This window comes from Microcaecilia unicolor, chromosome 6 (genome assembly GCF_901765095.1).
Source record: "Microcaecilia unicolor chromosome 6, aMicUni1.1, whole genome shotgun sequence".
NCBI lineage: Eukaryota > Metazoa > Chordata > Amphibia > Gymnophiona > Siphonopidae > Microcaecilia > Microcaecilia unicolor.
In genome coordinates, this window is record NC_044036.1 from 344,335,439 (window position 1) to 344,350,718 (window position 15,280).

The following is a 15,280-nucleotide window of genomic DNA, read 5'->3' on the forward strand; positions in this document are numbered from 1 at the left end:
GTGCCGTTATATAAGTCTCTGGTGAGGCCCCATTTGGAGTAGTGCGTGCAGTTCTGGAGACCGCACCTATGGAAAGATATAAACAGGATGGAGTCGGTCCAGAGGGCGGCTATGAAATTATTAAGTGGTCTTGAATGTAAAAATGATATGGACAGGCTTATGAACCTCAACATGTACACACAGGAAGAGAAGAGGGAGAGATAATACATGATAGAGATGTTTAAATATCTCAAGGGCATTTATGTACAGGAAGGGAGCCTTTTTCAAATGAAGGAGAACTCTGGAATGAGGGGGAAGAGGGAATAGGCTTAGGAGAACCTAAGGAAGTAGTATTTCACAGAAAGGGTGGTGGAGTCAAGGACTGTTCCAGAACAGGAAGAATTAGGGGTTACAGAGGATGGGTCATATGGCCTTTATCTGTTGTCATGTTTCTGTATTTCATCGCATGCCCCCTAGTCCTAGTATTTTTGGAAAGCGTAAACAGACGCTTCACATCTACCCGTTCAACTGTACTCATTATTTTCTAGACCTCTATCATATCTCCCCTCAGCCGCCTTTTCTCCAAGCTGAAGAGCCCCAGCCGCTTTAGCCTTTCCTCATAGGGAAGTCGTCCCATCCCCTTTATCATTTCCGTCGCCCTTCTTTTCACCTTTTCTAATTCCATTATATCTTTTTTGAGATGCGGTAACCAAGCCTCATTTTTGTTTTCCATTCCTTTCCTAACTAACATTCTATTTGCTTTCTTAGCCGCAGCAGCAGAGCCACAAAGGGCAAAGAAAGTGCAACACATGATATATAAACTGTAGTAGAGGAAGGTGGAAGATAAAATCCTTGAGTCCACGTTCCCACCGTTACCCCTCTTACCCTGGCCGGGGTACAAGCACAACCCTCGATAAAGGGCCAATTGCTGTACGTTCGGATACGAGAGTCTAAGAGATAAAGGCGCCATTGCTCCGGGATCTCCGAGTCCCCCAGTGAAGCGAGCGGGGCTTTTAACATCTGGATCAAGGTAGAGCCCCTTCCCTTCAATTGAAAAAGCCAAGAAAGGTAAGGCCGAGTCGGCGGTTAGAACAGCGCCCGCGCGCGCCTTCATTCAAAGCTAAAGGCGCCTAAACCGCCCTCTGAGCGGAAGCTGTCGCAGGGCGCTCTGGGATCAGTGGTCCCGGCAGTCGCAGGCTACGGGCATTGTGGGCTGCGCTGAACTACCCTTCCCGGCAGCCTCGGCCCGATTATCACGTGCTGCTCGCTGTGTTCAAATCCTTAGCGCTGCGCTCGAGGCTCAAGGCGGCTAAACCGCCCAGGCTCTGAGCGGAAGCTGTCGCAGGGCGCTCTGGGATCAGTGGTCCCGGCGTCCGCAGGCTGCTGGCATCGTGAGCGGCGCTGAACTACCCTTCCCGGCAGCCTGGGCGTGAGGATCACGTGCTGCTCGCTTGTGTTCAAATCCTTAGCGCTGCGCTCGAGCTCCTAATTTCACAGCCATGTCTGGCAGAGGAAAGACCGGAGGGAAGGCTCGCGCCAAAGCCAAGTCGCGCTCGTCCCGCGCTGGCCTGCAGTTCCCCGTCGGCCGCGTGCACCGCCTCTTGCGCAAGGGCAACTACGCGGAGCGGGTGGGCGCCGGGGCCCCGGTGTACTTGGCCGCCGTGCTGGAGTACCTGACGGCCGAAATCCTGGAGCTGGCGGGCAACGCGGCCCGGGACAACAAGAAGACGCGCATTATCCCGCGACACCTGCAGCTGGCTGTCCGCAACGACGAGGAGCTGAACAAGCTGCTGGGCGGCGTCACCATCGCCCAAGGCGGCGTCCTGCCCAACATCCAGGCCGTGCTCCTACCTAAGAAGACGGGGGGCTCGGCCGCGCCCACTGCCCACCCCAAGGGCGGCAAGAAGATGTCGCAGCACTCGCAGGAGTATTAGAGGGGGGAGACCCCCAACACAAAGGCCCTTTTCAGGGCCGCCTGGCGCCTCCCCGAAAGAGCTGACTCACAATGTGGGCACACGGGGGAGGGGGTAAAAGGATACTTAAAGGGTGCTGGCGGAGGGGGTGAAAGGATGCTTAAGGTGTGTTGGTGGGAAGGGGTAAAAAGACACTTAAGTTGTGCTGGGGGGAGGGGGTGAAAGGATGTTTAAGGTGTGTTGGTGGGAAGGGGTAAAAAGACACTTAAGTTGTGCTGGGGGGAGGGGGTGAAAGGATGCTTAAGGTGTGCTGGGGGGAAGGGGTAATAGGATACTTAGGGTGTGCTGGGGGGAGGAGGTAAAAGGATACTTAAAGGGTGCTGGGGGGAGGGGGTGAAAGGGTGCTTAAGGTGTGCTGGGGAGAAGGGGTGAAAGGATACCTAAGGGGTGCTGGGGGGGAGGGGGTGAATGGATGCTTAAGGTGTGCTGGGGGGAGGGGGTAAAGGATGCTTAAGGTGTGTTGGTGGGAAGGGGTAAAAAGACACTTAAGTTGTGCTGGGGGGAGGGGGTGAAAGGATGCGTAAGGTGTGCTGTGGGGAGGGGGTAAAAGGATGCGTAAGGTGTGCTGGGGGAGGGGGTAAAAGGATGCGTAAGGTGTGCTGGGGGGAGGGGGTGAAAGGATGCTTAAGGTGTGCTGGGGGGAAGGGGTAATAGGATACTTAGGGTGTGCTGGGGGGAGGAGGTAAAAGGATACTTAAAGGGTGCTGGGGGGAGGGGTGAAAGGACGCTTAAGGTGTGCTGGGGGGGAGGGGGTGAAAGGACGCTTAAGGTGTGCTGGGGGAGGGGGGTTAAAGGATGCTTAAGGTGTGCTGGGGGGAGGGGGTGAAAGGATGCTTAAGGTGTGCTGGGGGGAAGGGGTAATAGGATACTTAGGGTGTGCTGGGGGAGGAGGTAAAAGGATACTTAAAGGGTGCTGGGGGGAGGGGGTGAAAGGATGCGTAAGGTGTGCTGTGGGGAGGGGGTAAAAGGATGCGTAAGGTGTGCTGGGGGAGGGGGTAAAAGGATGCGTAAGGTGTGCTGGGGGAGGGGGTGAAAGGATGCTTAAGGTGTGCTGGGGGGAAGGGGTAATAGGATACTTAGGGTGTGCTGGGGGAGGAGGTAAAAGGATACTTAAAGGGTGCTGGGGGGAGGGGGTGAAAGGACGCTTAAGGTGTGCTGGGGGGAGGGGGTGAAAGGACGCTTAAGGTGTGCTGGGGGAGGGGGGTTAAAGGATGCTTAAGGTGTGCTGGGGGGAGGGGGTGAAAGGATGCTTAAGGTGTGCTGGGGGGAAGGGGTAATAGGATACTTAGGGTGTGCTGGGGGAGGAGGTAAAAGGATACTTAAAGGGTGCTGGGGGGAGGGGGTGAAAGGGTGCTTAAGGTGTGCTGGGGAGAAGGGGTGAAAGGATACCTAAGGGGTGCTGGGGGGGAGGGGTAAAAGGATGCTTAAGGTGTGTTGGTGGGAAGGGGTAAAAAGACACTTAAGGTGTGCTGGGGGGGAGGGGTAAAAGGATGCTTAAGGTGTGTTGGTGGGAAGGGGTAAAAAGACACTTAAGTTGTGCTGGGAGGAGGGGGTGAAAGGATGTTTAAGGTGTGCTGGGGGGAGGGGGTAAAAGAATGCTTAAGGTGTGCTGGGGGGGAGGAGGGAAAGGACCCCACTTTAGTTGTACTGCTGAATGCGCCACTCCTTAATCTGGACATTAAATAGTCCAAGACTTTTCTGTGCTAAAAGTTGTAACCTTTCCGCATAACCACGGAAGATACCGGCAATGGACCACTGCACTAAAGATCTTCCTAATCCTGCAGCAAAAACTTTGAGACTGTACAATCAAGAGGATTGGCTTAACACTACTTAAGCTTCTTTGGACACCTTTGCTTAAAATGGTCCTTTACCATATGACTTTGCCTGTAGATTGATGAAAGGGAAGCAGTGAACAGTGTAGTTCTAGAAAATACAATAGTTGGAATACATTGTATTAACTACAAATCTTGTTTAGATTTCACACGTTCCGAACTGATAAATATAATGACATTTTTAAATGCTATTAAATCCTGACAAATTGATAACATTTTCTGCTATTTACTACTACTTATCATTTCTATAGCACTACTAGACATACGCAGCGCTGTACACTTGAACATAAAGAGACAGTCCCTGCTCGACAGAGCTTACAATCTAATTAGGACAGACAAACAGGACAAATAAGAGGTAAGGGAATTACTAAGGTGAGGATGATAAAATAAGGGTACTGAACAACATTTAACTATAATTTAAATAAGCTCTGCGGTATTCCCTGGTGCTCTCACGCCAAACCCTCTCTGATCATCCCAGAGATGAAGATATGATTCCATGTACCCCAATGAAAGGCGAATTTAATTTCAATATATTCCATCTTAATAACACCAGGCGTCCCACTGCACATTAGAACAACAGTTAAGATGAACACTATAAGGAAACAACATATACTCACTGAGATTTGACCATGTATTACTGTATTCTACAGAACAGTGTAGAAAAATGAACACAAAATACAGCGTTTAATACTGCTGTTTCTACCAGCTACAGTAATTTTTAATACTATTTTAGTGATTTTCCTTCCTTCCTTTTCAGACGCATTGAGGTTGCTAAAGATTTTTTTTTATAGCATTCAGCGTAATTAAACTGGATATTGGCTCCAATTGCCTTTTTTTTTTTTTTTTTTTTAAGTGCAAGAAAGGAGTGTTTTGGGGCAGAATTGGGGAGGAGCTGACAGGCATGCAGGTGCTGATAATAAATGCCAAATAGCTGTATAGCTATGCAACCAAACAGGATTGTATAAATAGCAGACTTCTTTGTTTGGGCACGAGAGTGCTGGCATAAAATTTTGGCAGGCACCTGCATAGCTGATAGTCTGACCGAAACTTATCGCTCCCCTCTTTACTGGCCCTGGTATTGGTGCCCTATGGCCTACTCGGCCAATCAGCTTTTCATGATCCCTCATGTGAAACCTTTTTTTCTTTGAAGGGGTAAAATGTGATACATGGTCTTAAAAATGCTGAAAACAAGCTGTTGGGATACTAGGTATTTTATTTCATTCCTAGAAATAGACTGATATTCTGGGTTGGTTGTTTTGAGGTCAGTTGTGCCAACTTGAATGCAAATGGCCATATGAGTTGTCAGAAATGCAAAGTACAAAGTAACATTTATTACTAGGAGATTTTAAAAATATATATAAATTGTTATGCCGTACTTCACTTTTTTAACTGTAACATAATCAGTGGGTACCATTACTAGCAGTTCCTTGACTGCAACTGTTTTTCCTGATTATTTTAATGAGGTGTCAAAATTGAGTTTGTTGAATAGCAGTGCTGGGTCGTCGTCCCCCCCCCCCCCCCATCAGATTTGTCTGAGTCCGAACAGTCTTCTGATTCAAATGGATTAAGTGCTGTTTGAGATCAGTTTCAATCTGTTAAATAAGGTGTTAAAATTGAGTTTGTTGAACAACTGAATAACAGTACTGAATCGTTGCCTCCCCCCCCCCCCCCCCATATTTTGTCTGAGTTTGAACAGATTTCTGATTCCAATGGATTAAGTGGTGTTTGAGATCAATCTGTGTTAAATATCGTTCCATAGATTCATCAGTTATTTTATTAGATACAATTGCTAGTCTGTGTACAACTATTTCTCCGAGGACAAGCAGGCTGCTTGTTCTCACTGATGGGTGACGTCCAACGGCAGCCCAGGATCAGAAAATCTTCCCTAGCAACAAAAGTTTGCTAGCCCCATGCACACCGCGCATGCACGGCCGTCTTCCCGCCCGAACGCGAACGTGCTCGTCAGTCTTCTTTTTTTCTGCGGTTCGGGAACGCTGCTTTGCCACTTCTCTGCCCAGGATTCCTCTTGCGCTATTTGTTTCTTCGCCCGTTTTCAGCGATTTTCTTTTTTTGAGTCTTTGACTCTTCTTTCTTAGTTTTCCCCTTAAGTTTACTTTCTTTTTTTTTCGCGGCCATTTTGGGCCGCCCGTGTGGGTCTTTTTCTTGAATGGCGTCTTTTTTTCAGACACCATCGCGTTCGACCTCGCCGGCACAATTTTTCTGCTCATGTCCGCGAAGCCTACCAGCAGCTTCAAAAGGTGCACGCAGTGCAGCCGGACCATCTCCCTTACTGACAGACACGCTTTGTGTCTTCGGTGCCTAGGTGAGAGTCATCGACCTGATGCCTGTCTTCAGTTGAAGAAGCAGACTCAGGCGGTGCGTTTGGCTCAGTGGAACGTCTTGTTCGGAGCCCGGTCCGGTCCTTTGGCGTCGATGGAGCCAGCGGTACCGAGGTCATTGCAGGTATCGATGTCTTTATCGGAGGGTGCATCGTAGGTTATGGCTGTCCAGAGACCCCATGCTGGTAGCAGTGAGCCATCGAGTGGGTCTCCACCTGCCTCGAGGACTCCTGCGCAGGCCCACCGGGACTGACCTTCTTCGGACCCGGCCCCGAGGAGCCATTTGGATACAATGTCCTCTTCGGCACCAGGAGGTACCAGTACCGAGCTTCGAGCTAAGGCTAAGAAGCATCGGTCACCGTCCCGTCATGGTGCCGAGAGCTCCGGGGCGCCGAAAGAGTCAGCACCCGAGAAGCGCCGATGCCGGAGGGACCGCTCGCCCTCTATTCAGGAGGTGTCAGTGCGCTCATCTCCAGACAGCCCAGTACTGCCTCCGCACTCCAGACAGGTTCTTACATCTTCTCCTGTACAGGTGCCTTTGCCTTTTTCAACAGCCACTCTCAACGAGAGCCTCCAAGCCGTTCTCCCAGAGATTCTGGGGGAGCTGTTGCGCCCATCTCTGGTACCTTCAGTGCTTGCACCGTTGGTACCGTCTTTTTCAATGCCGTCGAGGGAGGCGGCAGCTGGCTCATCGCCCGTGGTGCGGTCTCCGACTCCAGTACCGCTTGCAGTGCCGGGGACGAGTGCCACCCAGGCTGATTCCCCGCCGTCGTCGATGGAGGGAGCTTCATCGCCTCCGGCGCGGGAGTCTTCCTCTCGACGACACTACGATTGGCATCAGTCCTCGGAGTCGAGACGGGCTCGGCTTCGGACTGAAGTTCATGAATTCATGTCCAACTCCACAGAGGAGGGCTCGTGGGAAGCAGAGGCGGATACCAGGTACTTCTCGGACGAGGAGTCCTGTGGTCTGCCCTCTGACCCTACTCCCTCGCCCCAGAGGAAGCTTTCTCCCCCAGAGAGCCTTTCCTTTTCATCTTTTGTCCGGGAAATGTGTATGGCCATTCCCTTCCCGGTGGAGACTGTGGATGAGCCCAGGGCTGAGATGTTCGAGGTCCTGGACTATCCATCCCCTCCTAAGGAATTGTCCACTGTTCCTCTGCATAATGTCCTCAAGCAGACATTGTTGATGAACTGGACGCATCCATTAACTAATCCCCACATTCCCAAGAAGATTGAGTCCCAGTACCGAATCCACGGGGATCCGGAGTTGATGAAGACTCAGTTGCCTCATGATTCTGGAGTTGTGGATTTGGCCCTTAAGAAGGCCAAGAGTTCTAGGGATTACGCCTCGGCGCCCCCGGGGCGTGAATCTATGTCACGTGCTCGAGGACCTTGGCATACTGTCAGGCTTCTTCCCTGGGAGCACTGGATTCGTGAGTCCTTGGGCTACTACTGTGGGGCGGCAGTGGCAGGCAAGATCACCTTCAAGGTAGAGATGAGACAAGACTGGATCGGAACCCCGGACTGGAGTTCTACACAGGAATACTCGGAACTGGAACGCACCGGACGGGTGCGCACTGGAGTGGAGCCCGCTGGACTGGAACACACTGGAGTGGCCCCACTGGACTGGAACATACAGGAGTGAAACCCGCTGGACTGGAAACACACTGGCCCGGAACCCGCTGGATTGGAACACACTGGACCTAGGCTTCACCTACGCTTGACCACCTTTCCCCGAGGGTTGAGCCCTCAGGTTCGGGCGGCCGGCAGGGCTTACAGGAAAAACCGGAACTGGAACTTGCAAGCAGGAACAGCAGGAATGAGGATCCAGGAGTGCCCCCTGGCACCTCGGCGAAGGCAAGGCAGCCAGGCAGGGAATGTCCGGGTTCTGGCAGTCGGCAGGTTAGACACAAGGACTAGTAGACTGTACCCAAGCTAATAGGAAAGCTATGCCCAGGCAAACCAGTCATACACAGGAAACATACACTAGGTAACTCAGGAGACTAGTAAAGCTATACACCAGCTAACAACAAAGCTGTGCCCAAGCTAACACTGGAAACAAACACAGAGAACTAGCAAAGCTATACACAGGCTAACAAGCCACACGGTGCCTAAGCTGGCTAGTCTAACACTAGGAACAAACACAGAGAACTAGCAAAGCTATACACAGGCTAACAAGCCACACGGTGCCTAAGCTATCTAGTCAAACATAGAAACTCACACAGAGCAAACACTGAAACAGTGTACAGAGCACTCTATACACCAGGGCCCTTAGATGAAATGCAAAGGCCAGGGCTGTAGTCTCTAAGTGATTAATAAAGCCCTTCCACACCAGAGGCACAGCTGCAGCAATCACCTTGCATCCAAACAGAGGCTTGACACACAGAGAAGTCAGCCCGCGGGAGCCATCTTGGATACTGGCATAGAGGAGTCGGCGGCAGCCATCTTGGAAAAGGCATAGCCCACACAGGTGAGGTTCAGTAGGGCAATCAGCACACAGAGCCAGAGAGAAACTAAGACAGACACAGAGACAAGCAGAAGCCAGCACAGCCACTGACTCCCAGAAACAGGGTAAGTCTGAGGGTGGTCACGGCCACAGACGTAACAGTACCCCCTCCTCAAGACCCCCTTCTCGGTCTCCCTGAGGAGTTCAGGTGTCCAGGGGTAACTATGGTGAAACCTCCTGATGGGTCTCAAAAGCCAGACATAGATCACTGGACTGGAAGTCACAAGGAAGTTCAAAACTGGCAGACAAAAGTAGAACCTGTGACCAGGAGGCTCCTTCGAATCACCACGGGGCAACCTCAGGAACATGGATGCATCAAGAGGAACAAAATTCAAAAATAACCCTTCCCAGAGGGAACCCACAATGTCCTGGACCTCTTGGCAATTCCGTGTAATGGCAAGAGCAAGGCTGAAGCCACTACCCCAGCTGACATCAGAAGCTGGGCTGGGGCCCGAAGTGGCATCCCAGTCTTGACAGGAACTAGAAGTCTGAACAGAAGCAGATCTGGAACTGGAACCTGGGTTGGCATCCAAAACGGAGCCGGGATTTGGACCAGGACTGGAATCAACCCCTTGACTGTAACTGGAACTGCAACTCGGTCCAGACTCAGCATCTTGCCTGGAACTGCAACTCGATCCAGACTCAGCATCTTGCCTGGAACTCCAACTCGATCCAGACTCAGCATCTTGCCTGGAACTGCAACTCGATCCAGACTCAGCATCTTGACTGGAACTGCAACTCGATCCAGACTCAGCATCTTGACTGGAACTGCAACTCGGTCCAGACTCAGCATCTTGGCTGCCACTGCTGCAACTTGGAGTGGACACAGCATCACGGCTGGCCTCAGTACTCGGAGTGGACACAGCATCACGGCTGGCCTCAGTACTCGGTGTAGACTCAGCCCACAGCACGGACTCAGCATCTCGGCTGGGACTGGCACTTGGTCCGGGACTACTAAGCCACCTTCTTTCAGCTTGGGCTTCAGGAGTATCCCGTAGGGTTGGCTCCGAGAGGAGTCGGAAGCGGTATAAGAACAGCTTGGTAGAGGGATCAATAGCAGAAATTGGGTTTTCTTCAAACCCAAGCCAGGAGACACACTTTCTCTCTGCGGCAGCTTCAGGGGTATCCTTCAAGGCTGGATCAGACAAAAGGGCAACCCGGTACTCCTGGAGCGTCATAAACGGATCCAGCTCAAAAATGGGGTTGGAACTGGGATCCACACTGGTACTAGGAGACTCCGTAGACAGCGCCACTTGAACTGGGATAGGAGGCTCGGTTCGAAGCGCCCTCTGGACTGGACTCGGAGGCTTGGTCAGGAGCATCCCTCGGACTGGACTCAGAGGCTTGAGTGGAAGCGCCACTTGAACTGGAGTCGGCAACTCGGTTAGGAGCTTCCCTTGGACTAGGCTCCGAGGCTTGAGTGGAAGCGCCCCTTGAACTGGCATCGGAGGCTCGGTCAGCAGCGTCCCTCGGACTGGACTCTGAAGCTTGGCTGAACGCGCTGCTCGGACTGGATTCAGAGGCTTGTCTGGACGCTCTGCTTGAATGGGCCTGGACCCCTGCTGGGCCCAGAGCGTGGAATTCCCAAGACGTCTTCTCTCAGCGACAGCTTCCGGAGTATCCCACAAAGCTGGATTCAGGACAAGGCTGCGGCGATACTCTGAGAGCGTGATGAAAGGGTCCATATCTGAAACTGGGCTTTCAGTGATTCCAAGCCACCGGACACGTTTTCTCTCAGCTGCCGCTTCAGGGGTCTTCTTCAAAACAGGATGAGACAACAGTTTCCCACGATACTGACGAAGAGTCATAGAAGGATCAAGCACAATGACGGAGCTGGACCCCAGCTGGGTCGGCTGGGTGGGGGTTCTTGCCGGGCTCATGGCCTTTGCATTCTGTCGCGTGCTCGAGGACCTTGGCATACTGTCAGGCTTCTTCCCCGGGAGCACTGGATTTGTGAGTCCTTGGGCCACTACCGTGGGGCGGCAGTGGCAGGCAAGATCACCTTCAAGGTAGAGATGAGACAAGACTGGATCGGAACCCCGGACTGGAGTTCTACACAGGAATACTCGGAACTGGAACGCACCGGACGGGTGCGCACTGGAGTGGAGCCCGCTGGACTCGAACACACTGGAGTGGCTCCACTGGACTGGAACATACAGGAGTGAAACCCGCTGGACTGGAAACACACTGGAGCGGAACCCACGGGACCGGAACCCGCTGGACTGGAACACACTGGACCTAGGCTTCACCTACGCTTGACCACCTTTCCCCGAGGGTTGAGCCCTCAGGTTCGGGCAGCCGGCAGGGCTTACAGGAAAAACTGGAACTTGCAAGCAGGAACAGCAGGAATGAGGATCCAGGAGTGCCCCCTGGCACCTCAGCGAAGGCAAGGCAGCCAGGCAGGGAATGTCCGGGTTCTGGCAGTCGGCAGGTTAGACACAAGGACTAGTAGACTGTACCCAAGCTAATAGGAAAGCTATGCCCAGGCAAACCAGTCATACACAGGAAACATACACTAGGTAACTCAGGAGACTAGTAAAGCTATACACCAGCTAACAACAAAGCTGTGCCCAAGCTAACACTGGAAACAAACACAGAGAACTAGCAAAGCTATACACAGGCTAACAAGCCACACGGTGCCTAAGCTGGCTAGTCTAACACTAGGAACAAACACAGAGAACTAGCAAAGCTATACACAGGCTAACAAGCCACACGGTGCCTAAGCTGGCTAGTCTAACCCTAGGAACAAACACAGAGAACTATCAAAGCTATACACAGGCTACCAAGCAACACGGTGCCTAAGCTATCTAGTCAAACATAGAAACTCACACAGAGCAAACACTGAAACAGTGTACAGCGCACTCTATACACCAGGGCCCTTAGATGAAATGCAAAGGCCAGGGCTGTAGTCTCTAAGTGATTAATAAAGCCCTACCACACCAGAGGCACAGCTGCAGCAATCACCTTGCATCCAAACAGAGGCTTGACACACAGAGAAGTCAGCCCAGCGGGAGCCATCTTGGATACTGGCATAGAGGAGTCGGCGGCAGCCATCTTGGAAAAGGCATAGCCCACACAGGTGAGGTTCAGTAGGGCAATCAGCACACAGAGCCAGAGAGAAACTAAGACAGACACAGAGACAAGCAGAAGCCAGCACAGCCACTGACTCCCAGAAACAGGGTAAGTCTGAGGGTGGTCACGGCCACAGACGTAACAATCTAGAACTATGGATTCTTTTGGGAGGAAGGCCTATCATTCTGCAATGCTCGTGTCCAAGATTTAGTCTTACCAGCTCTACAAGAGCATCCACTTGCGGAATAATGTGAGGCAGTTGGCGGGTTTGGTTGATCAGCTCCCGCAGGATTAGGCCAAGCCATTTCAGGAGGTGGTCAGGCAGCTGAAGGCGTGTCGTAAATTCCTGTCCAGGGGTGCTTACGATACTTTTGATGTTGCATCCAGGGCTGCCGCTCAAGGTATAGTGATGCGCAGACTCTCATGGCTGCGTGCCACTGACCTAGACGGTAGAGTCCAAAAGCGTGTTATGGATGCTCCTTGCTGGGGGGATAATATTTTTGGTGAGAAAGTCATACGGGTGGTAGATCAGCTCCACCAGCGGAATACCGCATTCGACAAGCTCTCAGCATCTACCTCTACGGGTAGACGTTTTTCGGGGGTAGGAGGACTGCTCCCTACGCTTATAATAAGAACAGGTACAATCCACCTTCCCGGCAGCCTGCGCCTCCTCAGGCCCCTGCGGCTCCCCAGCAAAAGCCAGGGACGGGCTTTTGACTGGCTCCAGCAGAGCATAGCTGAGACGACGGACGATCTGCCGGTAGGAGGGAGGTTAAAGTTTTTTCCACCAACGGTGGCCTCTTGTAACCTCCGACCGGTGGGTTCTTCAAATAGTCCGGCTGGGATGCTCCCTCAATTTGATCTCCAAATTGTCCCCCGGGAGCTCAGTCCTTCAGCTTCCAGCACAAGCAGGTACTTAGAGGAACTCTCTGCCCTTCTCAGCGCCAATGCGGTCGAGCCCGTGCCACCGGGGCAAGAAAGGCTGGGATTCTATTCCGGGTACTTTCTTGTGGAAAAGAAAACGGGGGGATGCGTCCCATCCTAGACCTAAGGGCCCTAAACAAATATCTGGTCCGAGAAAAGTTCAGGATGCTTTCCCTGGGCACTCTACAGAATTCAGGAAAACGATTGGCTATGCTCTATGGACTTAAAGGACGCCTATACTCGCATCCCGATATTGCCAACTCACAGGCAGTATCTGCGATTCCGTCTGGGAACACGGCATTTTCAGTACTGTACGCTACCCTTTGGTCTCACCTCTGCGCCCAGAGTGTTCACAAAATGCCTGGCTGTAGTAGCGGCGTCTCTTCGCAGACTGGGAGTGCATGTGTTCCCTTATTCGATTGGCTGGTGAAGAACACCTCAGAAGCAGGAGCTCTACAGTCAATGCAGATGACTATTCAACTCCTGGAGCTGCTAGGGTTTGTGATAAATTAGCCAAAGTCCCACCTTCTTCCAGTTCAAAGACTAGAATTCATAGGAGCTCTGCTGGACTCCCAGATGGCTCGTGCCTACCTTCCCGAGCTGAGGGCCAACAATCTTCTGGCTCTCGTCTCTTGGGTACCGGCATCTCAGCAGATCACAGCTCGGCAGATGTTGCGATTGCTCAGCCACATGGCCTCCACAGTTCATGTGACTCCCATGGCCAGTCTTCACATGCGATCAGCTCAATGGACCCTAGCTTCCCAGTGGTTTCAGGCCACGGGGGACCTAGAGGATGTCATCCTACTGTCCACAAAATTTCTCAAATCCCTGCATTGGTGGACAATTTGATCCTGGGACGTCCCTTCCAAATTCCTCAGCCACAAAAAGTGCTGACGACGGATGCATCTCTCCTGGGTTGGGGAGCTCAAGTCGATGGGCTTCACACCCAAGGGAGTTGGTCCCTCCAGGAAACAGGTTTTCAGATCAATCTCCTGGTTACGAGCGGTCTGGAACGCTCTAAAGGCAATCAAATTATTCAAATTCAGACAGACAATCAGGTTGCCATGTATTATATCAACAAGCAGGGGGGCACCGGTTCTTGCCCCCTGTGTCAGGAGGCCGTCAGAATGTGGCTTTGGGCTCGCCGGAATGGCATGTTTCTTCAAGCCACGTATCTGGCAGGCGTAAACAGTCAGGCCGACAGGTTGAGCAGGATCATGCAACCTGGTGGAGATGAAAACGGTAATGGAATTCAAACATGCGTGGGATATACATAAAGGGATCCTGTGCAGAAGGAATGGATCCTCAGAAGCTTAGCCGAAATTGGGTGGCGGAGCAGGTAGGGGGGAAGAGAGGGTTGGTGGATGGGAGGCGAGGATAGTGGAGGGCAGACTTATATACGGTCTATGCCAGAGCCGGTGATGGGAGACTGGACTGGTGGTTGGGAGGCGGGGAATCCTGCTGGGCAGACTTATACGGTCTGTGCCCTGAAAAGACAGGTACAAATCAAGGTAAGGTATACACATATACTACTACTATTTAGCATTTCTATAGCGCTACAAGGCGTACGCAGCGCTGCACAAACATAGAAGAAAGACAGTCCCTGCTCAAAGAGCTTACAATCTAATAGACAAAAATAAAGTAAGCAAATCAATTAATGTGTACAGGAAGGAGGAGAAGAGGGTAGGTGGAGGCGAGTGGTTACGAGTCAAAAGCAATGTTAAAGAGGTGGGCTTTCAGTCTAGATTTAAAGGTGGCCAAGGTTGGGGCAAGACGTAGGGGCTCAGGAAGTTTATTCCAGGCGTAGGGTGCAGCGAGACAGAAGGTGCGAAGTCTGGATTTGGCAATAGTGGAGAAGGGAACAGATAAGGATTTATCCATGGAGCGGAGCGCACGGGAAGGGGTGTCGGGAAGGACGAGTGTGGAGAGATACTGGGGAGCAGCAGAGTGAGTACATTTATAGGTTAGTAGAAGTTTGAACAGGATGCGAAAACGGATAGGGAGCCAGTGAAGCGACTTGAGGAGAGGGGTAGTATGAGTAAAGCGACCCTGGCGGAAGACGAGACGGGCAGCAGAGTTTTGAACCGATGTAGAGAGGGGAGAGGTGACTAAGTGGGAGGCCAGCGAGCAGCAGATTGCAGTAGTCTAAGCGAGAGGTGACAAGGGTGTGGATGAGGGTTTTGGTAGAGTGCTCGGAAAGAAAGGGGCGGATTTTACGGATGTTGTAAAGAAAGAAACGACAGGTTTTGGCGATCTGCTGGATATGAGCAGAGAAGGAGAGAAAATATGAATTTATCTTGTTGGGCAGACTGGATGGACCATGCAGGTCATTTTCTGCCGTCATCTACTATGTTACTATGTAACCTCACGAGTGATCTCTCAGCTCGAGAGTAGTGCGCGAGATCTTTCAAGCGTGGGGCACCCCCTTGATCTTTTTGCCACTCAAATCAATCACAAGGTCCCTCAGTTCTGTTCCAGGCTTCAGGCCCACAGCAGACTAGCGTCGGATGCCTTTCTCCTTCATTGGGGGGAGGGCCTCCTGTACGCGTATCCTACCATACCTTTGGTGGGGAAGACTTTGCTGAAACTCAAGCAAGACTGCGGAACCATGATTCTGATTGCTTCGTCAGATCTGGTTCCCTCTTCTTCTGGAGT

The 15,280-nt window shown here is 51.9% G+C and overlaps 2 protein-coding genes across 2 annotated transcripts in view; one reads left to right on the forward strand and one right to left on the reverse strand.

Moving 5' to 3' along the window:
* LOC115472381 (baculoviral IAP repeat-containing protein 5-like) overlaps window positions 1-1,109 on the reverse strand; it is a 39,942-nt gene extending 38,833 nt beyond the window's left edge. Inside the window, exon 1 of the mRNA XM_030206633.1 lies at window positions 865-1,109. Within this exon, the coding sequence (XP_030062493.1) occupies window positions 865-999 (135 nt within the window). The 5' untranslated portion in view covers window positions 1,000-1,109. The remainder of the gene's footprint in view (window positions 1-864) is intronic.
* A 347-nt stretch (window positions 1,110-1,456) lies between these two features.
* Window positions 1,457-1,913, forward strand: LOC115472382 (histone H2A-like). The gene has a single exon (XM_030206634.1). The coding sequence runs from the start codon at window positions 1,479-1,481 to the stop codon at window positions 1,911-1,913; it is 435 nt and encodes a 144-aa protein (XP_030062494.1). The 5' UTR covers window positions 1,457-1,478.
* The last annotated feature ends 13,367 nt before the right edge of the window (window positions 1,914-15,280 follow it).

Coding starts and splice junctions, on each gene's coding strand:
- LOC115472382 (XM_030206634.1), top strand. CDS start 1,479: ATGTCTGGCAGAGGAAAGACCGGAGGGAAGGCTCGCGCCAAAGCCAAG.